Genomic DNA, 25,131 nt, shown 5'->3' with positions numbered 1-25,131 from the left:
AGATGGACAGGAGGTTCTGTGCCTGCAAAGGAGAAGCCAAGGTGGTGAGTTGCCTCCCGGGTGCTAGGGTCTAGAATATCTCAGAGCAGCTGTGAAAGACTCTCCAGAGGGAGGGTGAGAAGCCAGAGGTTGTGGTGCACATTGGCACCAATGATATAGGTAGAAAAGGGGAAGAGGTCCTATGTAGTGAGTATAGGGAGTTCGGGAAGAGGCTGAAGAACAGGACTGAGTGTAAGTTCTGGATTACACCCAGTGTGCTAGTCAGGGCAGGAACAGGATGATAGTGCACATGAATGAGTGGTGAGGAAATGGTGCAGGGGGCAGGGTTTCCGATTTCTGGATCAATGGGTTCCCTTCTGGGCAAGGTATGACCTGTACAAAAAGGATGGGCTACAGCTGAAGCCGAGGGGATCCAACATCTTGAGGGCAGCTGTTGGAGAGGATTTCAACCTGGTTGGCGGGGGTTTGGGAACCAGAGTGATGGGGCTGAGGGCGAGGCTGTTGGTATATAAGTTGACACATTGTGCAGTGAGACAGTGGGGACAGACAAGCAGATGACAGGGCAAAATTGAAGTCAATGGGATGAGGTGGTGTAACATGGAGCAAAATCGGAAAGGGTGATGAATGCAGGACTTCAGGTGATTTATTTGAATGCACACAGTATAAGGTAGATGATCTTGTAGTGCAGTTAATGGTTGGCAGGGATGACGTTATAGGCACAACTGAGACATGACTGAAAGAAGATCATAGTTGGGAGCTTAACATCCAAGGATTCACAATGTATCAGATGGACAGGCAGGTAGACAATGGGCTTGGCTCTGTTGATAAAAGATGAAATCACATCCTTATAAAGAGGTAACACAGGATTGGAAGATGTAGAATCCTAGTGGGTAGAGTTAAGAAACTGCAGGGGTAAAAAGACCCGAATGGGAGTTATATACAGGCCCCTGAACAGTAGCCAGAATATGGGATATAAATTTCAATGGGAAATAGAAAAGCCATATAATAGGGGCAATGTTAAGAGCTTACAAGGGGAAAGGCAATTCTGGATTGGGTGTTGTGCAATGAACCAGATTTGAATAGGGAAATTAAGGTTGGGAGACACTAATCATAATATAATAGAATTCACCCTGCCGTATGACACAATTATCAGTACCACAATCTCATCTTGAACAACAACAGTAAAGTTCTATTCCATTTCTGTTACAGTGGAGTAAAGGGAATTGCAGAGGAATGATCGAGGATTGGAAGGGGACACTAGCAGGGATGATGGCAGAACAACAATGGCTGGAGTTTCTGGAGGCAATCTGGAGGGCACAGGATAGATACATCCCAAAGATGAGGAAGTATTCTAAGGGAAGGATGAGGCAATGTGGCTGACAAGGTAAGTCGAAGACAGCATAAAAGCAAAAATGAGGGCATATAATATAGCAAAAATTAGGGGGAAGTTAGAGGATTAGGAAGCTTTTAAAAGCCAGCAGAAGGCAACTAAAAATATATAAGGAGAGAAAAGATGAAATATGAAGGTAAGCTAGCCAAAAATATCAAATAGGATGCCAAATGTTTTCAAATATTTAAAAAGTAAAAGACAGGTGAAATTGGATATTGGACTGCTAGAAAATGATGCTGGAGAGTTTGTAATGGGGGAACAATGAAATGGTCAACAAACTTAATATATATTTTGTGTCTGTCTTCACTGTGAAAGACACCAGCAGTATGCCAGAAGTTCAAGATGGTCAGGGGACAGAAATGAGTATAGTTGTTGTTACTAAGGAGAAGGTGCTTGGGAAGCTGAAAAGTCTGAAGGCAGATAAGTCACTTGGACCTGATGGACTACACCCCAGGGTTTTGAAACAGATAGCAGAAGAGGTTGTGGAGGCATTAGTAATGACCTTTTAAGAATCACTAGATTCTGGAATGGTACCGTAGGACTGTAAAATTGAAAATGGCACTCCACTCTTCAAGAAGGGAAGGAGGCAGAAGAAAGGAAATTATAGGTCAGTTAGCCTAACTTCAGTGGTTGGGAAGATGTTGGGGAATCCATTATTAAGGATTTGGGATACCCAGAGGCACATGATAAATTAGGCCAAAGTCAGCATCGTTTCCTTATGGGGAAATCTTGTCTGACCAATCTGTTGGAATTTTTTGAGGAAATAACAGGCAGGATAGATAAAGGAGAGTCAGTGGGTGTTGCTTACTTGGATTTTCCAAAGGCCCTTGACAAGGTGCCGCTTAACAAGCTAAGACCCCATGGTATTACAGGAAAGCTACTAGCATCTATAGAAGATTGGATGACTGGCAGGAGGCAAGGAGTTGAAGTAAAGGGGACCTATTCTGGATGGCTGCCAGTGACATGTAGTGTTCCGTAGGGCTTAGAATCGGGAGTACTTATTTTCACATTAAATGTCAACATTATTGATTATGGAATTGATGGCTTTGTAGCCTCATTGGTAGGTGATAAGAAGATATGCGAAGAGTCAGGTAATATTGGGGAAGCAGTTCGTCTGCAGAAGGACTTAAACAGATTGGGAGAATGGGCAAAGAAGTGGCTGATGGAATATAGTGTAGGGAAGTGTATGGTTATGAACCTTGATAGAAGGAATAAAGGTGTAAACTATTTTCTAAACAGGAAGAAAATTAAAAATCCGAGGTCCGAAGGGATTTTGGAGTCCTCATGCAGGATTCCCAAAGGTGAACTTGCAGAGTAGTTGGTGATAAAGGAGGCAAATGCAATGTTAGCATTCACTTCAAGAGGACTGGAATCCAAGAGCAGGGATGTGAACCTGAAGCTCTGTAAAACATTGGTCAGACCACTCTTGGAGTACTCTGAGAGTTTTGTGTCCCTTATCTAAGAAAAAATGTGCTGGCATTGGAGAGGGTGCAAAGGAGGTTAACGAGAATGTTTCTGGGAATGAAAGGATTAACACATGAGGAGCACTGTACACAGGCCTACAGGTCTCTAGGCCTGTACTTGCTGGAGTTTTGAAAGATGAGGGAAGACCTCATTGAAACCTATCAAATTTTAAAAGGCCTTGATAGAATGGATGTGGAGAGGCTGTTTCCTATAGTGGGTGAGTCTAGGACCAGTGGGCACAACCTCAGAATTGAGGGATGACCATTTAGAGCAGTGAAGGGGAGAAATTTCTTTAGCTAGAGTGTGGTGATTCTGTGGAATTCAGTGCCATGGATGGCTGAGGGGGGCACATTATTGAGTATAAGTAGAGGTAGATAGGTTCTAGGTTAGTCAGAGCATGAAAGGTTATGTGGAGAGGCAGGAGAGTGGTATTGAGATATATAAATCAGCCCATGATGGAATGATGAAGCAGACTCGATGGGCTGAGTGGCCTAGTTCTGCTTCTACAGTATGTCCTAAGGTTTTATGGTCTTATGGTAATCAATCATTGGTCCATGCAGTACTGCTGGCTATTACATCTTTCCAGATGTTCAATAATATACAGCAGACTCTTAGCACACAGGGACAGCTTTTTGGCCCATCTAGTTTGTGCTACCTCATTTACACTATTTCTGTTTCATTCTCCCCATATTCTCATCAACTTCCCCAGGATTTGACTTCTCCCCTATATACTCAGGACAAGATAGAGTGGCCAATTAAACTTCTGACCAATATGACTTTGGGATTTAGGAGAAAACTGCAGCATCTGAAGGAAACTCACGTGGCCTCAGGGAGAATGTGCAAACTCCACATTATCAGTGTTGGAGTGTCGGAGGTCAGTATTGAACCCAGGTCACTGGAACTGTAATGCTGCGCGACTATGTGAAGTCCTCTGATACCCCTCTCTATTCCTCTGAAGCACTTGCCTAGGCTATCTACCCAAGATCTAATCACTTATTCCAAAACTTTCTGCCAAGATTGAAGAACTAAAACAAAACTGAAATTAAATCAAAAAGCACATTGCTGGAGGAACTCAGCAGATCGAGCAGCATCTGTGGGGATGAGGAACCGTTGTTGTTTTGGGATGAGACTCTTCATCAGGAGTGTGAGTGGAGAGGGTGGATGGCCAATATACAGAGGAGAGGGTGAGGGGAAAGATGACAGGTGGATGGAAGAGGGGTGAAGGATAAGGGCAGATGGAGCTTGGTAGGGGAGGGTGAGGAGAGAAATTGGGAGATGGAGGCAAATAGGTGATAGGCAGGACTAGACCAGGAAAAAAGTAGCAGATGGACCGAGATGTGGGAGCAAAGAGCGAAGTTGGAGACATCTAGGAGGGCAATAAATGGAATCACAAAGGTCACCCGTGTTGTAGTCTGATAAGTAAGGAAGGTGGTGATGGGAACTATTAGGGGACAATTAAAGGACAGTTAGAACCAGATGGGGTGGGAATCTGGTGATTGAAATGCTAACTTACAGGTTGAGTCGGCGGTGAGGAAGGCAAATGCCATGCTAGCATTCATTTCAAGAGGTCTGGAATACAAAAGCAAGGATGTAATGCTGAGGCTTTATAAGGCACTGGTGAGGCCTCACCTTGAATATTGTGAACAGTTTTGGGCCCTTCATCTTAGAAAAGATGTGCTGGCATTGGAAAGGGTCCAGAGGAGATTCCCAAGGATGATTTCAGGAATCAAAGGGTTATCAAATAAGGAACATTCGATGGCTCTGGGTCTGTACTCGCTGGAACTCAGAAGGATGAGGGGGGATCTCAATGAAACCTTTTGAGTGTTGAAAGGCCTAGACAGAGTAGGTGTGGAAAGGATGTATCCCATGTTAGGAGAATCTAGGACAAGAGGGCACAGCCTCAGGATAGAGGGATGCCCTTTCAAAACAGAGATGTGGAGAGATTTCTTTAGCCTAATGGTGGTGAATTTGTGGAATTTGTTGCCACATGCAGCTGTGGAGGCCAGGTCGTTGGGTGTATTTAAGGCAAAGATTGTTAAGTTCTTGACTGGACATAGTATCAAAGGTTACAGGCAGAAGGCTGGGAACTGGGGTTGAGGAGGAGAAAAGAAAGGATCAGCCATGATTGAATGGCAGAGCAGACTCAATGGGCCAAATGGCCTTATTCTGCTCCTATGTCTTATGGAAATGTGTTGATAGTCGGCAGATAGAACAAGGAAGGGCATGGGAATGAATAGGGCAACAAGGACAGGTATGGCAAGAGGGAATGAAAATGGAAAACACAGGAAGTGGATGAGAAAGAGAGGAAGAGAGGAACACAAAGCGTCAGGTTTAGCTGAATTTGGTCTGTAGACTGTCCAGGCAGAATACGAGATTTTGTTCTTCTAGCCTCACTGGGTCTCACCCTGGCATTGAAGAAGGCTGAGGACAACAGGTCTGTGTGGGAATGGGAAAGGGTGTTGAAGTGGCTGAAAAAATACTGTTATTGGGTTCAGTTTTGAAAGCATAGTACAAAGTGTTTTAAAAAAAATCAAAACCACTCGTGGCTACTACACAATCAGAAAAAAAACTTCGATATTTTCACAGTAGATATAATTATATTTTAAATGGTTTGTAGGACAATATTTTCTGCTGTTGGAACACTTTGTGTAGGAGGCTGTGCTCAATGATGCTTGTGAGTGCAATCCTGGTGCAACGGCGACGTCAGGCAGTGTTACATGTTTCCTGACAGGAAGCTGGGTAACGAGGCTGTGTAAGTGTGGTGATTTTTCTGCTCTCTAGAGAAGTATCGACTCTGATTCCTTCTCCTTTTTTCCTCCACCTGTCTCATGCTTATTTTTGAATATTCAGTACAGTTATCAATAAACTCACCATCTAAGTACATTCCCCTTCACTGTCCATATACTTCCCCCCCATTTCTGTCTTTCTGTCATCCCTTTTTATGATTGGTCTTCTGCTTGTTATAGCCCCACTATGCTACGTGTGTGTCTGTGAGTTGGGTGTTGGTGATCCCAGCTCAGGTGTCACAATAGGATGGGGGTCCCGGCAATGTGCCCGTTTGTTGGTGAGGGTGTCGGCAGTGGGTCTGGATGTTCGAACAGCGCGTGGGCAGCGATCCCAGCAGTGTGTGTAAACGGGGCTCCTGGTTGTGTTAGTGTGTCGGTGGGGGTCCCAACATTATCCCAGCATGTGGGTAGGGTTCCCAGTGCGTCAGTCTATCGGGTGGAGGGTCCCGTCGGGTGAGTGGAGGTCTCAGTGTGTCAGTGAGAGGGTGGGGTTTGACTCAGAGGTTGTATGTGTGTGTGTGTGTGGGGGGGTGTGGGGTAGTGGTTCTTAGTGGTTCTCAACAGTGTCAGTGTATAACTGGCGGTTTTTGCAAAGTGTCAGTCTGTGAGTGGGGGTCTCTGCTGTGTTCAGTGCATGGGTAGGGGGTCCCAGATGTAAGTCGGTGTGTTCTTGGGTTTCCTGCAGTGTGCCATTGCTTAGTTTATCTGTCCAAAAATATTTGCATTGTGTTTGGACTCTAAAACTGACTTGAATGTTTCAGAGATAAAAACTTCCTCTTTGCTTCTGTGGGTGGAATGACATAATAACGTGTTGTGTAATTGGTCCCATTTATTGCAGTGGGGGATTGGCTTCCTCGAATAATCATTACACGTTAAGGAGGAAAGATCTCTGAAGAAAGTACGTCTCTCTGGTTCTTTCTGCTAATATGTGTTATTTAGAAGTTTAAATTAGTCCCACACAGCTCTCAGCCTCTATCTAATTTACCATTTCATCATCCCACACTGTGCATTGATGTACTTTAATGTAACAGGATTAGTTTTTGGATTATTAACAGCAGGGAGCTTCTGAAGACACTTATGCTCATTTGGAATGGCACGCTAACACAAGTGATTAGCACAGTGCCTTACAGTACCAGCGGCCCAGGTTCAATTCCCGCCGCTGTCTTTAAGGAGTTTCCACATTCTCCCTTTGAACTTGTGGGCTTCCATTACGTGCTCCAGTTTCTTCCCACAGTCCAAAGACGTACCGGTTGGTAGGTCAGTTGATCATTGGAAATTGTCCCGTGATTAGACTAGGGTTAAGTCAGGGTTTGCTGGGCAGCGTGGCTTAAAGGGCTGGAAGGGACTATTCTGTGCTGTTTTTCAATAATTGGAAAAAAGAGATGCTCAACATGTTATTACAAGGTAATAGGTGTGCTTTTGCCCTTCACCTTATAAAATTGTGCTTCGCAGGTTGTGGAGATCTTTGGCCCATCACGTTATACAGATCAAGACCTATCCAGCAGACACAAGAGACTGCAGATGCTGGAATCTGGAGCAATAAACAGTCTGTTGGAGGAACCCAACAGATTGAACAGCATCTGAGGCAGGAGAAGCGAGGCTGACATTTTGGGCTAGAACACCGTTAATTCCTCTCCTCTGCCAGATGCCGCTTGGCCCGCAGATTTCCTGCGGCAGACTGATTGTTGCTGAAGACCGGTCCACTTTGACCCACTGCACTGCTCTTTCCACAGACACAGTGACTGAAATCGAGATTGACATAGGTGTTAAAACACATCCACTGCAGTATGGCCATATCCACTAAATGCACGAAGTAGTCTCGACATGTTCTGCTGCCCCCATCCCCGCCATACGTTGTGCCTCAACTACTCGAGGAACTCAATTTCGGCAGAATTAAATGTGGGTCAGTTTGTTTGGAGCACGCAACAGATGACCCTCATCTCACCGATTTTGAGTTGGTTGTATGTGCAGGTGATGGGAACAGGAGGGCGAGGACTATGGGTGATACAGAGGATAAACACCACCGGTGTACTGCTCAACCTGCTTCCTTTCTAAAATCTAGGCCTAATTTGGTCAGTAAAAACTCAACCTCTCTATCAATGTTTGTCAGCCTACCTGTCTGTATGTTACTGCTCACACCCATCCTGTTCAGGCGATGCTTCATTCTCTCAGGGTAACTAGTGCCCACATCCCAAGATGAAAGAATATGTTTGTACAGCTGTTCAGTTGAGGCAGCACGTTTTTCTTGGCTGACATCCAGTTTGGCTGATGAAACATATATTAGATGACAGTCCCATATTTTTTTGCTCACAGTGTTATGTAAGTCAACAGCTTGTACTGTCAGCATTGTGCAAATCATTTGGTTAAGTCCTTGGTAACTAAGCCTGAGGTGATTATGATTATTGTCTCTTGTGGCCTTGGAACGGGGAGACTGATTTCTATCCCAGCTGAATTAATCCAGTACAAACCAGGTGTAGCTCCAGAGTTTGGCTTCAGGTAATGGACTATTTATTTCAATGATCAACTGCATCAAACATAAGACGAAAGCAGGAATTGCTCTTCCTGCCACCTCCTCTCCCATCCACCACCACTCAATAAGATCGCAGCTGATTATCTGGACAGTCACAAGGTCATAACATCTTCCAGAATGGAAACAGACCCTTCAGCCAAAATTGTCCTTGCTGGCCATGGTGCCCACCAAGCTAGTCCTGTGCGTCCACATTTGCCCCATGATCCTGCAAACCCCTCCTTATCCATGTCCTTATCCAAATATCTTTTGAACATTGCCATTATACCTGCTTCACCACTTTGTTTGGCAGCTCCATCCATATGCATACCACACCATCCTCTGCATGAAGAAGGTGCCCTTAGGTCCTTTTTAAAAATTTCATCTTTCACCTTAAACCTATACCCTCCTAGTACCTCTTCCCTGGGAAAAAGTCCATGTATGTTCACCCTATTTCTGCCCATCACGATTTTACGCATCAGCACCATTTTAGTACACCGGTCCCACACTCACTTTATATCCAAAATTTGCTTGCAAGAACTTCTTTCAAGTAAAATCCTGACTGTTTTTCCTTCATCTGTTCATTGGGGCATACACTTAACCTCTGTGTGGACCATAAATAAGTAATCAGCTCTAAAGACGCAACCAAGCCAACTTGGAATTTGGAATGATTGTGGGAATTACTTCCAGGCTGGTGATCTCTAGAGGCCAGCAAACAAAAAGAGCAAAGAGCTTCTAGACCTGGGACTCAACACCCACCCTTGCAGCTGGATCCTTGATTTCATGACTAATGGACTGTATGAGGTAAGGATAGCTAGCGACACCTCCACCCTGATTATTCTCAACACAGGAGCCCCACCAAGCTGTGTCCTCAGCTCTGTACATTCTGTGGCCAGATTCAGTTCTAACTCCATTAATAAGTTTTCAGATGACACTACCAATCTTAAATAATGATGGGGGAATAACTCTTCCCTCAGTGTCAGCAAAGCCAAGGAGCTGGTCATTGAATTCAGGGAGGGGAGCAGTGCACAACCTCCTGTTTACATTACGGTGCTGCGGTCGAGAGGGTTGACAGTTTCAACTTCCCCGGAGTAAGCATCACCAATAGCTTGTCAGAATTTTAACCACCAAGATGCCATGGCCAAAAAATACAGCAGTGCCTCTTCTTCCTCAGGAGGCTATGAAAAATTGGCATGTCTCCGTTAAACATCACCAATTTTTATAGATGTAACCATAGAAAACTTCCATTTAGACCCATCATGACTTGTTGTGGCAACTGCTCCAGTAGACACTATAAGAAACTGCGGAGAGTTCTGTACACAGCTCAACAGATCATAGAAATCTGCCTCTGCTCCATGGACCTCTGCCTACACTTTTTGCTGCCTCATTGAAGCAGCCAACATAATCAAAGGCCCCACCACCTCTAACATTCCCTCTTCTCCTCTCCTCCCATGAAGCAGAAGGTAAAAAAGCCTAAAAGCATGTACCATCAGGATCAAGGACAGCTTCGATTCCACTGATGTAAGACAATTGAATGGGTCTCTTGTATGATCATTCTGACTCTTGACTGCTCAATCTAGTTGATTGTAAACTTGCATCTTAATGCCAGCTGCACTGCACTCTGTCTGTAACTGTAACGCTTTATTCTGCTTTCTTTTTCCCTTGAGGTACTGATGTGGTGAAGTGATCTGTATGGATGGCATGCAAGGTAAAGCTTTCCACTGCAGTACATGTGACAACAATAAACCAATTCAATTAAAACACAAAAACATATATATATATTATATTGTTGCTTTTCTATTTGTCCTAATGAACCTTACTGGCCAGAGCTTCCTTACTTGCCCCATTTTGACGCAATTGTGTAGACCATTTAGAGAGCAGAAGTTACCTTGGTGACTAGCAAGTCTGTCACGACTGATGATGTCAAATGAGGACCTGCAGACTCTCCAAAACATGAGGGGAGATGTACCTGATGGGCTAGATTCTGGGTAGTATGAGGGGCTGTACAGTCCTTTCACTATTTGCTATGACAAAGAGTCTCCACGGTTGAGTGACATCCTAAATATTCCTCCATATTGATCAGTCAAGGACCAATGAGTTGGTGAGGATGTAACGACTTCTCTGGGTGGTTTTCTAACAGAACAGAACAGTATAGAATACAAAGAGGCCTTTCAGTCCCCTTCTTCCCCTTCCCTCCCCTTCTTATTCTGGCTTCCATTTCAGTCCTGACAAAGGGTCTCATCCCAAGACGTTGACTGTTTATTCTCTTCCTTAGATCCTTAGTTCCTTCAGCATCTGCAAAATCTCGTGTTTCTGACCTGCCAGCCTATCTCTCCTTTACCTTTCAGTCCAGATTAAGGGTTTGACCTAAAATATCGACTATCCACTTTCCTCCATAGATATTGCCTGATCCATTCAGCTCCTACAGCTGTTGCTCCAGATCCCAGCATCTGCTCTCTCTTTGTCTCCATTTGGAAGATGTGGCCTGCCGAGTAGATCTGGTTCATTGCGATCAGACCCTTGGACATTGGGGGACACTCTCATGTGCGTTTTTCCTATCTTGCGACTGATTTGGAGGGCAGCATAGGTTATATCTCTGCAGCGTTTTGAGGTTCCAGTTGTGGGTGGACTATTTATGACCAAAGGTAAAGATCACTTCTGCTCATTGGGTTGAGATAAGGTCTTGATCTCTGAATAGTCTTTTCCTCAGATGTCAAGAGCTATGCTGGTGCACAGGAACTGGTGGTGAACTTTGACACTGACATCTGTTGTTCCTGAAGGACGGCACACAATCACGTGATCTACCCATGTAAGCCGGAACACATGGAAGCCTACAAGCTTCCACCTGCAAAGCACTTCACAAGAGGCAAAATAAAGTTAAAAGCCATGAAACTGAGAGCAGGGTGCGGGGGTGGAGGGGGAGAGATTGATTTAACTGCAAGAGACAGTGAATGTGGGCAATAGATAAGCATGACTTGGTGTAATGTGCATCTTGGTGTCTGTCAAGATTTATGTTAGGGCTGCGACTATTCACTGCTGTATTTGCTAAACAGGCCAGAAAACCCCATATCCAGTTTTGCCAATTGTATAAAGATGGCGCAACGAACTTTGTAGAGAGAAACATAAAAATCACTAAGATGTATTATTAGTTTGGGACTTTCTGAGTGACTTTATCAAAGTTGTTGGGATTTTACAATGTTCATAATCACTTTTCTGATATTAGTTTTTAAATGTTTCTGATGCTATGTGTAGAACGTGCATAGTAGGCTACAATTAACACAGGTGTTTCTGTGGTTAGAAGGGAAAATTTAAATATGGACCCAATAACTTTTTTTTTTGCACCTGCTAATTTGCCCAAGATATCACCCACTGGTCCACGGGAGCTGTATCACCATTAAGAATTTATGAAAAACAGTAAATGCCGTAAGCTATCAGCAGGCCAGGCAGGAAGGTGTGCAGAGGAGAACCAGTTAACACTTAAGGCTGAAGCCTTTCATCAGGATTAGGAGCACTGACAGCAATTGATTGTTCCAAAATACCTTGTTGAGGTAGATTTAGAATCCAGTTTGTTCTTACTTTCATACTGTATGTTGTGAAATTTGTTGAATTGCAGCACAGTACAGTGCAATACATAAAATATACTATAAATTTCAGTAGGAAAAAATACATATAAAATAAGTAGCACAAAAAGGGATCAATAATAGTGGAATGGGTTGATGGGCCATTCAGAAGTCTGATGGTGGACAGGAAGAAGCTGCTCCTAAAACATAGAGTGTGTGACTTCAGGCTCGTGTACCGCCTCCCTGATGGTACCGATGAGAAGAGTACAGATATGGGCAGGGAATATTTAGTTCCTCGAGCCTGTTTGTCCTTCAGAGAGGTTATAATCGAACATCTTATCCCTTAGTACACTTAGTTAATAAAACTCCATCTAGCGCTGATTAAGTTAATATTTACCTTGAATAGGGTAGTAACTCTTGCCTCAATACGAACTTAAATCTGAGATGGATAATTCGTAGTAACTAAATGTATCATCAGTTCTCAATAATATCTTGAAAGATTTGGTTAAAGTACCCTTTTTGTAGATTTTAGAGAACAGCAACCAATTTTTTCGTTATTTCTCTCTATAACAAATATTTTATGCTAGCAACAAATCTGGACAACACACAAAAGAAGGTGGGGTAGAATAACTCAGCAGGTCTTCTACTGGAGGGAAATGGACAGTTGACATTTTAGTTTAAGGCCCTTCACAAGGACTGGAAACAAAAGAGGTAAGATACTCAGTATAAAAGGTTGGGGAAGGGGTGGAGAAAGAGCTGGCAGGCGATAGGTGGATTCATGCGAAGGGGAGGGGAGAGAATGGAAGTGAACTGAGAAGCTGGGAGGTGATAAATGGATGTAATAAATGCTGAAGAAGATGGAATCTGAGAGAAGAGATTCCAATGGAATAAAGGGAAGGAGGGGTGGAAGAGAACCATTGGGAGGAAAGTGTAGGGGATGGGCAGAATGAGAAAACAGGAGGGGGAAGAGATGGGGTGATGGAGACCAGTGGGATAAAACGAAGGACGACAGAAAGGAGAGGTTATTGGAAGTTAGAGAAATCAATGTTGATGTTGTCGGGTTGGAGACCACAATGGCAGAATATAAGTTGCTGTTCTTCCAGTCTGTGTGTAGCATCACCTTGAGAGCGGAGCAAGCCATGGACAGACATGCCAGAGTGTGAATGAGAAGTGGAATTAAAATGGCTGGCCATTCTGGATCCTGGCTGTTACAATGAATGGAGTGAAGGTCCTCAACCGTTTCTAAACAGGAAGCAGATATAGATGGCAATGGCATTTTCAATGACCACAGGAAAGGGAGATTTGAGATCAAGCAACAGTCTTTAAGGACAGAAGGATCCTTTTTGAAGTTGATTTAATTGAACTGCCTCACTTAATCAATACAACTAATGAGAACTTGGAATAATCCTTGATATTCCTTGATGAAGAATAAGAAAAATGAAAGACCTGAACTTAACTGTGATTTTGGTATTGGTACTGGTTTATTGTTTTCGTATGTACTGAAATACGGTACAAAGCTTTTGTTTGCCTATCATCCAAATGGATCATGCCATACATAAGTAGATCAAGTTAGTAACTTACAAATCTTCCACTATCACCCTCTGACTCCTGCCACCATGCAAATACTCTATCCATTTTGCTAGCTCACCCTCAATCCCATGTGATCTAACCTTGTGGACTACCTTATCACATGGGACCCTTTGCTAAATGTTTACCACCTTTTTCTTGTCAATCCTCTTGGCTACCTCTTCAAAAATCTCAGTCAAATTCATGAGACTCAACGCCCAACAGGAAAATCCATGCTCATTATTCTTAACTTGTCCTTGCCTTTCCAAATGCAAATAAATCCTGTATTTCAGGACAACCTCCCCCTCCCCCATATTTTCCCACCACCAAATTTAGGCTTATCGTTCTGTAGTTCTCTGTCCTTGCAGCTCTTAAATAAAAGAACATTAGTCACTCTCCAGTCTTCTGGTACCTCATCTGTGGCTAATAAAGATACACACTTCTGCCAGTGCCCTGGAAAATTCACCCTGTGCTTCCTATATTGTCCTGGACACACTTGGTCAGGCCCCAGGGATTTCTCCACCTTTATGTCATTCAAGACAACCAAAACCTCCTCTTTCATAATGCTGACATATTTTTGTGCAGTTTGTGCACGTTGCTGGGAGTGATTTCTCTCATTTCGGAATTGGTTTTCAGCTGACATTTGATTCAGAATTGTAATGTACCTATATTAAAAATTAAAGAAAACGTGCAATTGTGGTTGAGTTTGAACGCCCACACAGCGTAGTGGGAGGGAAATAAATGCAGACTTGCCAGCATGACCAACATCCCAGTAAGTACAGAGGAGAAGAATTCATCCATCTCCATACAGACAACAATACTGATCCTATTCTCTCCCTAGTTTTCTTTTTGCTCTTTACGTACTTGAAGACTTATTTAGGCAGTTCCCTTTACCTTGTCTGCCAAGAATATTTCATGATTTCTTTTTGCCCTCCTTATTTCCCTCTTAAGTGTACTCCAACTTTCCTTATATCCCTGAAAGAGATTTCCTTGATCCCAGCTGACGTATCATTCCTTCTTTTTCCTGATCAGGGCCTTGATGTAATGTCATCCAGGCTTCCCTAATCCTGCTAGCCTTGTCCTTCATTCTAACAAGGAAGATTTTAGTCCTGAGCTCTCCCTGATCTCATTTTTAAAAGTTTACCACTTGCTGATGTCCCTTTACAGCTAACAGGCTCTACCAATCAACGTTTTGCAAGTTCATGTCTAATGCAATCAAAATTAGCCTTGCCTCAGTTTTGGACACCAAGTTCAGTTCACTTTTTGTTCAGACTTACCATTTCTCTTTGCCCTCTGCCCCTTCCTTGCTCTGTCTCTTCCATATCTCCATTTTGTATCTTCTTGGTGAGGCGACGCGTGGAATATTATGTACAACTCGTCGACCTGTAACAGAAAGGTTCTGTTGAACTGGAACAGAGTGCAGAGTCAATTTACAAGAGTGCTGCCAGGACTCAAGGGCCTGAGTTATAAGGAAAATTTGGACAGATTAAGACTTTGTTCTTTATTCCAGAGAATATTACATCCTTATTGTAATTCCTTATATCCTTTATTCTTTGGAATGTAGAAGATCATGGATGACTCTTTGGAAGTGTATAAAATCATGAGACGTAAATATAGGGAGAATCGACATAAAAACTAAAGGGCTTGATTTTAAGGTGAGAGATGGAAAGTATAAAAGGGAGCTGAGAGACAACTTCTTCATGTGTATGTATTGAATAAGATGGAAGTGGCTGAGGCAGGTACAACAACATAATTTAAAAGATACTTGGATCAATAGAAGGATATCCGAGGCTTTATGAGACATTGGTCAGACCTCACTTGGAACGTAATGTGCATTTTTGGGCCCCTTAGCTGAGAAGAGATCTGCTGGCATTGGAAAGAGTTTCAGAGGAGGTTCACAAGAATGACCCTGGGAATGAAAGGGTTAATGTATGAGGAGCATTTGATGGCTCTGGCCCTTTACTCACTGGATTTGAGAAGAATGAGGGGGGACCTATTTGAAACTTATCAAATATTGCAAGGTCTAGTTAGAGTAAATGTGGATAGGATGATTCCTATAGTGGGGGAGTCTAGGACCTAGAGGGTGCAGCCTCAGAATAGAGGGGTGACCATTTAGCACAGAGATGAGGAATAATTTCTTTAGCCAGAGGGTGGGGATCTGTAGCATTCATTGCCACATATGGTTATGGAAGCCAAGTTATTGAGTATACTTAAAGAGGAGGTTGATAGGTTCTTGATTATTAGTAAGGGTGTTAAAGATTACAGGCAGAAGGCAGGTGAGTGGAGTGAGAGGGATAATAAATCAGCCATGATGGAATGGCAGACCAGAATCAATGGGCCAAATGGTCTAATTCTACTCCTATATCTTATGGCCTCATTGTCTTATGATAGGAGGGCTTGAGAGGGATTTAGGTCAAATGCAGGTAAACGGGATTTGGTGGGTAACATAGTTTGCATGGGCTGAAAAGCTTATTCCCATGCTGTAATACATGCTGTGTTATCCCATGACTAGGTATCTCTACAGGTGAGCACTAACCCATTGCTCTTCTTTGTTTTTCTCTGCACATTCTGCTCCCTCAGGTAGAGAGCACTCTTGTTCAAGCTGACAGTTTTACTGCCAGAACAGAACTAATAATCTGATTTTACAGCTTACCCTATGTGCCTCATCCAAAAACAAACCTTTATTTGGAAAATATTACCATGGTTACGTACTTTATCCACAGCCTCTGGATACTGCTTGTTTCTAAGTGACTTGTTTGATGTGGTTAGGAAGGATATACCGTATTTCTGCAAAGAAATATTAATATTTTACTACATAAACACTATACATTCATCCCTTCTACACTAGATCCCTTTACTTTCACCAGAGTCTTGGCACTTGTTTATGTTTCACATTTAAGAGACTACTAGACAGGTATATGGAGGAATTTAAGGTGGGGGCTTATATGGGAGGCAGGGTTTGCGGGTCGGCACAACATTGTGGGCTGAAGGGCCTGTACTGTGCTGTACTATTCTATGTTCTATGTTTAACCAGACACATGGTTCAATTGCCAGGGAGCACATCTGCTTGATGGGCTGAATGGGATCCTTGCATGTTGTGACAATACTCGGCTTTACCTGCACTGAGATCTGTGCAGTGAGCAGTCACCTTGTGTCAGTTCAATGATGGAGGCTTCCGAATACTATCCCCTATCTATAGTATAGTATGACCCCACTAGAAAGGTTAGACTGTACATGCATGAACTGTGTACATTGGGCAGGGGAGAGAGTGTGTGAGTGTGAGTGTGAGTGTGAGTGTGTGTGTGTGTGTGTGTGTGTGTGAGAGAGAGAGAGAGAGAGATGAGTCCGTGCGTGCTTCTCTTTGTATATAGAACATGAAACATAGAATTGTACAGCTCAGGAACAGGCCATTTGGCCCACAGTATTGTGCCGAACCAGCTAAAAAAACAAATCAAAAACACCCAAACACTAATCCCTCCTAACTACACCATGTCTGTATCCCTCCACCTTCCTCACATCCATGTGCCTATCCAAACATTTCTTAAAAGTCTGTAGTGTATTTGCCTCTACCACCATACTGGGCAGCGCACTCCAGATATCCACAACTCTGTGAGTAAAAAACCTACCCCTCACGTCCCCCTTAAACCTACCCTCTCTCTGTGTGTCTATGTGCTGCAGTTGCATGGTGTGTTACGTGCGTGTGTGTGTGTGTGTGTGTGAGTGTTTGTGTGTGTGTGTGTGTGTGTGTGTGTGTGTACGCACATGTCTGTGTGTGAGTGTTCGTGTGTGTGTGCGTGTGTGGGTGTGGGTGTGTGTGTGTGCACGTCTTCCCAAAACACTGACCTTGGCCCTTGGCTATGTCAGAAATAGCCTGCCACTACCTAATCATGGGGAAATGATGAGACCCAGACAGAATGCCCTTTGAATAAGGTACGGCTTGAGGGTGGGGCGATAGGCAACCAGGGTCACACAACTGTTTCTATTATTATCCTGCCACAAGACTGTCACGTTTGAATGTCCACAATGCTTTATCGTGTCAACACTTCCTGTCTGGGTACATGTGTGACCTAGAACCACTCTGTCACACTGGGAGGAGACCATCCTCTCAGCTGCTTGGCCCCTCTGTTTGCAGTGAAGTACACAGCGTTCTGTAGAATTGTACAACATGGAAATGTGCCATTTGGCACTAGAGGCCCGCTGGTGTTTATGTGCAACATGAGCATCCCCCCATTGTTCTACAGCCCATTAAGGCTTCTCTTTAAATGGCACATGTATTTCAGTATGACTGGAGAACAAATCTACAACTAATTATCCTCAAAAACACCACGATTAAAATATTGTTGATGTGCCACTCCTTAAATTCCAGTCTGACTTTTGTATATTGGACAGGAAATATTGGTTTTCCTGTTTCCATCAGCTTTAATATGGAAAATGCGTATGAAACAACATTCTCTCTTTTGATTTGGGCACGAATGAAGACTTCCTCCAGACATAATGTACCTTTGAAGTAAAATTCACCCAGACTTGGGATTTTATTGCCACAGGCAGCGATCCATTTGTTATTGAGGTCTCTTTGGAATCTTGCCTTTGGGACAGCCTGTGGATTGTCCTCCAATTTAGACTCAGCCTCATGCAGTTTAAAGTATTGCCTTTTAATTATGGCAAATTGATAAATTGGTTTATGACTGTCACGTGTGCTGAGGTACAGTGAAAACTTTGATTTACATTGCCATCCAGACAGATAATTCCATTACATCAGAATATGAACGTGGTTCAAGGAAGAAGCAAAAACTGAATTCAGAGACGCAAACACGAGGAAATCTGCAGATGCTGGAATTTCAAGCAACACACATAAAAGTTGCTGGTGAACGCAGCAGGCCAGGCAGCATCTCTAGGAAGAGGTACAGTCGACGTTTCAGGCCGAGACCCTTTGTCAGGACTAACTGAAGGAAGAGCTAGTAAGAGATTTGGGAGGGGGAGGGGGAGATTTGAAATGATAGGAGAAGACAGGAGGGGGAGGGATGGAGCCAAGAGCCGGACAGTTGATTGGCAAAAGGGATATGAGAGGATCATGGGACAGGACTTGCCTCCAACTTTCACCCTGCCCTCAAGTTTACCTGGTCCATTTCTGACACCTCCCTCCCCTTTCTAGATCTTTCTGTCTCTGTCTCTGGAGACAGCTTATCTACTGATGTCTACTATAAGCCTACTGACTCTCACAGCTATCTGGACTATTCCTCTTCTCACCCTGTCTTCTGAAAAAATTCCATCCCCTTCTCGCTATTCCTCCGTCTCCGCCGCATCTGCTCTCAGGATGAGGCTTTTCATTCCAGGATGAAGGAGATGTCCTCCTTTTTTAAAGAAAGGGGCTTCCCTTCCTCCACCATCAACTCTGCTCTCAAACGCATCTCCCCCATTTCACGTACATCTGCTCTCACTCCATCCTCCCACCACCCCACTAGGAATAGGGTTCCCCTGGTCCTCACCTACCACCCCACCAGCCTCCGTAACTATTATTCTCCGTAACTTCCGCCACCTCCAACGGGATCCCACCACTAACCATATCTTTCCTCCCCCCCCCCCCCGCTTTCTGCAGGAATCGCTCCCTATACGACTCCCTGGTCCATTCGTTCCCCCCCCCCCCCAATCCATCCCCACCGATCTCCCTCCTGGCACTTATCCTTGTAAATGGAACAAGTGCTACACATGCCCTTACACTTTCTGCTTCACTACCATCCAGGGCCCCAGACAGTCCTTCCAGGTGAGGCGACACTTCACCTGTGAGTCGACTGGGGTGATATACTGCGTCCGGTGCTCCTGATATGGCCTTCTATATATTGGCGAGACCCGACGCAGACTGGGAGACGGCTTTGCTGAACATCTACGCTCTGTCCGCCAGAGAAAGCAGGATCTCCCAGTGGCCACACATTTTAATTCTACATCCCATTCCCATTCTGACATGTCTATCCACGGCCTCCTCTACTGTAAAGATGAAGCCACACTCAGGTTGGAGGAACAACACCTTATATTCCGTCTGGGTAGCCTCCAACCTGATGGCATGAACATTGACTTCTCAAACTTCCGCTAAGGCCCCACCTCCCCCTCGTACCCCATCTGTTATTTATTTATTTATATACACACATTCTTTTTTTCTCACTCTCCTTTTCTTCCCTTTGTCCCTCTCACTATAGCCCTTGCCCATTCTCTGGGCTTCCCCCCCTCCCCCTTTTCTTTCTCCCCGGGCCTCCTGTCCCATGACCCTCTCATATCCCTTTTGCCAATCAACTGTCCAGCTCTTGGCTCCATCCCCCCCCCCCCGCCGTCTTCTCCTATCATTTTGGATCTCCTCCTCCCCCTCCTGCTTTCAAATCTCTTACTAGCACTCCTTTCAGTTAGTCCTGACGAAGGGTCTTGGCCCGAAACGCCGACTGTACCTCTTCCTAGAGATGCTGCCTGGCCTGCTGCGTTCACCAGCAACTTTGATGTGCATTAACTGAATTCAGAGGGTAGTGTTACAGTCATAGAGAAGGTGCAGAGCAGGCAGACAGTAAGGCAAGTTATGCAGATGCTTGAAATCTTTAGCAACACATAAAAAATGTTGAAGGACAGTCAGGTAGAAGGCCATGACGAGGTAGATTGTGAGGTGAGAGGTCCACTCAATGCTCTTATAACACTGGGATAAAGCTGTCCTTGAGCCTGGTGGTGCAGATGGAGAGAAAGCAACTTGACATGACATTATTGCAGAACTTCACCAGTTAGTGAACCCCATCCTCCCTCCAGAATATAAAACATAGACCAGTACAGCACAGGAACAGGCCCTTTGTGGGAGTTTCCTGTGTGAACTTTGACTGCTCGGCTTCCTGCATTGTGATTCCATTTCAAGCCTGTTTGCTTATGGTGCACCGAGCTCGTCTTAAGTGCCTTTTAAGTCCTTTTTATTCCTTAGAAGCACAAACGCAGAACCTGTCAGACAGTGGCACGATTACTAACCATAAGAGCCCTTTATTACCTTTGTCTTTGACATAATCTTCAAAGTATTATTCTCACCTATCAGCTATGCACATCCTTTGAATGTCACATTTGAATGAAAAGCCCTCAATGACTTCAATTATTACCTCTTTTTCTCTCTACATGAAAGCATACCCAAGGGTCAGAACACTCTTTGGAGGTTGCAAAGAGAAACACAATTCAATGATCTTCTCTTTGAAAGTCTGAGGTGAAAGCCATCTGGCCAGACCTAGTAAGAACTAAATGTTTTCCAAATGATTCTATCTACTGAAGCCAAAAGCTTACCGATAGATAAGAAATGAGAGAGGATCAGTATCTCCAGAGTACTGTAGAATCATACAGCATGGAATTAGGTCCTTCAGCCCTTTGCGTCTGCACTGACCATCAAGCTTCCATAAACACACACACAAAATGCTGGAGGAGGAACTCAGCAGGACAGGCAGCACCTATGGAAAAACGTACAGTCGACGTTTTGGCCTGAAATGTTGACTGTACTTCTTTTCCATAGATGCTGCCTGGCCTGCTGAGTTCCTCCAGCATTTTGTGTGTGTTGCTTGGATTTCCAGCATCTGCAGATTTTCTCTTGTTTGAAGCTTCCGTGTAAACTGATTCTACATTAATCCAACTTTATTCTCTCCACACTCTCACCAATACCTTCCAATTTCTACCTCTCACCTACATGCCTGGGGCAATTGACTACTAACCATCATGTCTTTGGAATCAGGAAGGAATCTGCGCTGTTTAACTACCATCATTCCTGTCATTAGGATCAAGAATGAAACTGTGTGCCTTCCCTCATGTCACTGGGATTAGGACAGACACTCTGAGGCATTTACACAATCTACAATCCTGACACAGAAAACACTGGAGGTCGGGATTGAACTCAGGATCCTGGAACTCTGAGGCAGTGGCTCTACCAAGTGTGCCAAAGTACCACCTCAATTCTGAATATTTATTTCATGTTATACTTCGTATTTTCTTTCGTTGGATCTGAGTGATCCCACTAGCTATTGGCTTGACTCATATGGATAATTTGGAGAATTGTGTGCAGTTTTGGTCACCTACCTACAGCAACAGATGTAAATAAGATTGAAAGAGTACAGAGAAAATTTACAAGGATGTTGCTGGGATTGGAGGACCTGAGTTATATGGAAAGTTTAAATAGGTGAGAACTTCATTTCCTGGAAAGTAGAAGATTGAGGGGAGATTTGATAGAGGTATACAAAATTATGAGAGATATATGCAAACAGGTGTTTTCCATGGAGGTTGAGTGAGACTACAGCTAGAGGTCATGGGTTAAGGGTGAAAGGTGAAATATTTAAGGGAAACATGAGGGGAAACTTCTTCACTCAGAGAATGGTGAGAGTATGGAACGAGCTGCCAGCACAAGTGGTGCATGTGAGCTTGTTTTCAACATTTAACTTGAGATTGGATAGGTACATGAATGTGAGGGGTATGGCGGGATATAGTCTGAGTGCAGGTTGATGGGATAGGCAGTTTAAATGGTTCAGCATGGACTAGAAGGGCTGAAGGGCCTGTTTCTGTGCTGTACTTTTCAATGACTCCATGAGTCTATGACTTTAAAGATGCTTAAATTCTGAAATAAAGACAGAAAATGCTGAAAGTATTGGCACTGTCCTTAAATATTAATACTGTTTCTGTCTCCACAGGCACTGCCTTACCTGCAGAGTGACACAGGCATTTTCTATATTTATAAACTTGACTCAATTGTGAACTATCAATTGAAGCAGAGGACTGGGGAATTAAATTAACAAGACATGAGCAATAATGCAGACATTCACTCAAGTGTAATGCCAAAGAGTCACTGCATCGTCAGAGATACAAACATCTGGAAGGATATTTAGTTAATAACAGTTTGAAAAACCTGCAGCTACCCGGCACACTTCATATACAATTTGTCCCAGGGCACTTTACAGAAGTATTATTAAATATAATTTGAAATTGAGTCATATAAGGTGATTTTAAGATGGGCAACCTCTATAATAGCAATGATAACATAATAATAGTAAAAATACAACAACAACAATAAAAGCAATAATAATGAGTTTGTCTGAGGCCTCTGTCGGTCAGAGTTGACCGTGGATGCTGCGTTCTATCTGTCTAGATACGCAAGCCTGGGCAGTACGATATGGAGAGCAAGCTGTTGCCCATGTAGCAAGCTCCCCATCTCCACGCATCTGATGAACCCAAAGGAACGGCAGAGACTGATGCAGTTTGGCACCAGCGGTGTCGCAGGAGCTGCCAGTCAGCATTGAACTCAATGTAGGACTGCCTTAGGGACTCCGGCTCTGGATTTTTCCCTCGGGTTTCACTCCCAAAACCTTCCCTTTGAGTGGATATAGCCACAAGGCAGCAGAGATTTGAGATCAAACAACAGGAATTCTGCAGATGCGGGAAATTCAAGCAACACACATCAAAGTTGCTGGTGAACGCAGCAGGCCAAGCAGCATCTGTAGGAAGAGGTGCAGTCGACGTTTCAGGCCAAGACCCTTCGTCAGGACCTGACGAAGGGTCTTGGCCTGAAACGTCGACTGCACCTCTTCCTTCAGATGCTGCTTGGCCTGCTGCATTCACCAGCAACTTTGATGTGTGTTGCAGAGATTTGAGATCAGAGTTTTCCTTCTAGATGAGCTGACAACCACGGCTGACGAGATCCAGTTGCCCAAAGTGGCTGGTTTTAATGCACCAGTAACCCGCCTTTGCCCCTCCTCCTGTCAGTGGAAACAGTTCTGCTGGGCTTAGTAGCTGAGCCACATGTGAAGGCCAGGAGATGGACTTAGTTGTCAGAGGCTATTTAAGGTGGATGCCATTGGGGGCATTTAATAGGTAGTGAGAGCTTATCCCCATTACCACACCCGGCTATAACAACCTTAAAAAACCAGCAATAATAATGAAAGTTCATAATCAAAGAGCAAAACATTCAAGACGATAATTGCAGAAAATGCCAAGAGAAACCAGGATCCTGGAGCAACTTAACTCAATCTGATTACTTACACAGGTACAATCAAGTGGCAAACACCATTGGGGCACTCCTCTGTTTTGTGGATGTTTGTTGAAAAAAAGAATTTCAGGATGTATAGTGTATACATTTCTCTAACATTAAATTTACCTATTGAACCATTCACCAAAATATTACTTTAAAATACAAACATAAAAGACAATCTACTTTACCATAAGTACAAGCCTGATTCAGTTTTAAAGTCAGAATACCACAAATTATATTATGAATCATCCATTATTACAGATAGGACAATCCATAATAACTGCCCAGATATAATATTACAGGATAAACAGTCAAGAACAACTTAATTAATAGATAGAGCCATTCCAAACACACATAATGCACAGAAATCAGTAAGATAAAAACTCCAGGAATATGCTGAATTAAAAGAGGAAATTGAAAGACTATGGAACATGAACAGGGTATACTGTACATTGTCCCAGTCTGGTCTGATCCCAAAGTCACTACACAATAGCATTAAACAATTAGGCCTACACAGCAATACTTATATAAATTTCCAGGAAGCCTCAGTACTAAACATTAACAGAAAAGGCTGAAAGTTCCTAGCAATGGAGAAATGAGAATGTTTGGCTATGCCTGTACCTCAGGTTTTACTGAGAAAAACGTAATAATAATAATTATTATTGTTTTTATTGTTATTACAGTACATCAGGACAGTAAGAAAAACATAATACAAACAGACAGAATCAACATGGCTTTATGCAACGGTAATTACATTTGATAAATTGGCTAGAATATTTTAATGATATAACAAACAGTGTAGATAAAAGGGGATCAGTGGTTGTAGCACACTTGGATTGCCAGAAGGCATTTAATAAGGTGTCATATGAAAGGACGCTACAAAGGATTAGGGCACATGGGGTTAGGGATAATATTCACCTTGGACAGGTGCTAATAGTAAGCAGACAGCTTTGGAGAAAGGGATCCTTTCCAGACTGGCAAGCAGCAACTAGTGCGCTACCACAGGGTTTGGTGCTTAGACCTCAATGATTTACATACTGGGATTAACAAACTCAAAGATTTTGTGGGGGTCACACAGGAAGATATCCTTCTGTTACCTCCTTATTATCATGTGTCATGTTTCCAGTGAACATCAATGATCCTTTCACACCACTTGACATAGAGGATGCAACTCCTCACTGATACCATTACGTTCAATTTTTTTTTAATTTAGAGATACGGCACTGTAACAGGCCCTCCCGACCCAATAAGCCAGCACTGCCCAATTACGTCCATGTAACCAATTACCGTACTAATCTACTGTAAAATCAGGATTCGATTCCTGCTGTTGCCTGTGAAGTGTTTGTGAGTTCTCCTCGTGACTGGCTGGGTTTCCTCTGTGTCCTCCGCTTTCCTCCCATATTCCAAAGATGTACGGTTAGAGTTAGCGAACTGAGAACATGCCATGTTGGTGACGGAAGCATGGCAACACTTGCAGGCTGCCCCCTGCGCGATCCTCACTGATCTGATTTGGTGAAAATGACACATTTCACTGAATGTTTCAATGTACCTGCGGCAAGTAGAGTTCATCTTTAGGAAATCTTTAGAACCTGTACATCTTTGGAATGTGGGAGGAAATAGCAGCGCCCAGAGGAAACCCAAGCAGAAATGGGGAAACACACATACTCTTACAGACAAGGGCAGCAGTGAACCCAGTTCACCGGCGATGTAATTGTGTTACACTCATTGCCACTCACTGTCATTCCTTTCTTAAGCACTAATAAAAAAAAACACATGAACACCAAATGTAATACAGATGTTCCATTTGCCTCTATAATTGTCACTTCAAAGGTGCTTGGTGATATGAT

At 43.5% G+C, this 25,131-nt stretch overlaps 1 protein-coding gene across 1 annotated transcript in view; it reads right to left on the bottom strand.

The window, feature by feature from the left end:
• Positions 1-25,131, bottom strand: part of mrpl33 (mitochondrial ribosomal protein L33) — a 169,599-nt gene that overhangs the window by 89,108 nt on the left and 55,360 nt on the right. The window contains exons 2-3 of the mRNA XM_063040673.1: positions 15,985-16,059; positions 14,550-14,655 (exon numbers count right to left, since the gene is read on the bottom strand). Of these exons, the coding sequence (XP_062896743.1) occupies positions 14,550-14,655; positions 15,985-16,059 (181 nt within the window). The remainder of the gene's footprint in view (positions 1-14,549; positions 14,656-15,984; positions 16,060-25,131) is intronic.

This window comes from Mobula hypostoma, chromosome 2 (genome assembly GCF_963921235.1).
Source record: "Mobula hypostoma chromosome 2, sMobHyp1.1, whole genome shotgun sequence".
NCBI classification, from domain to species: domain Eukaryota; kingdom Metazoa; phylum Chordata; class Chondrichthyes; order Myliobatiformes; family Myliobatidae; genus Mobula; species Mobula hypostoma.
The sequence above is the reverse complement of the archived record's forward strand: the minus strand, read 5'-3'. Positions and strand labels throughout refer to the sequence as shown.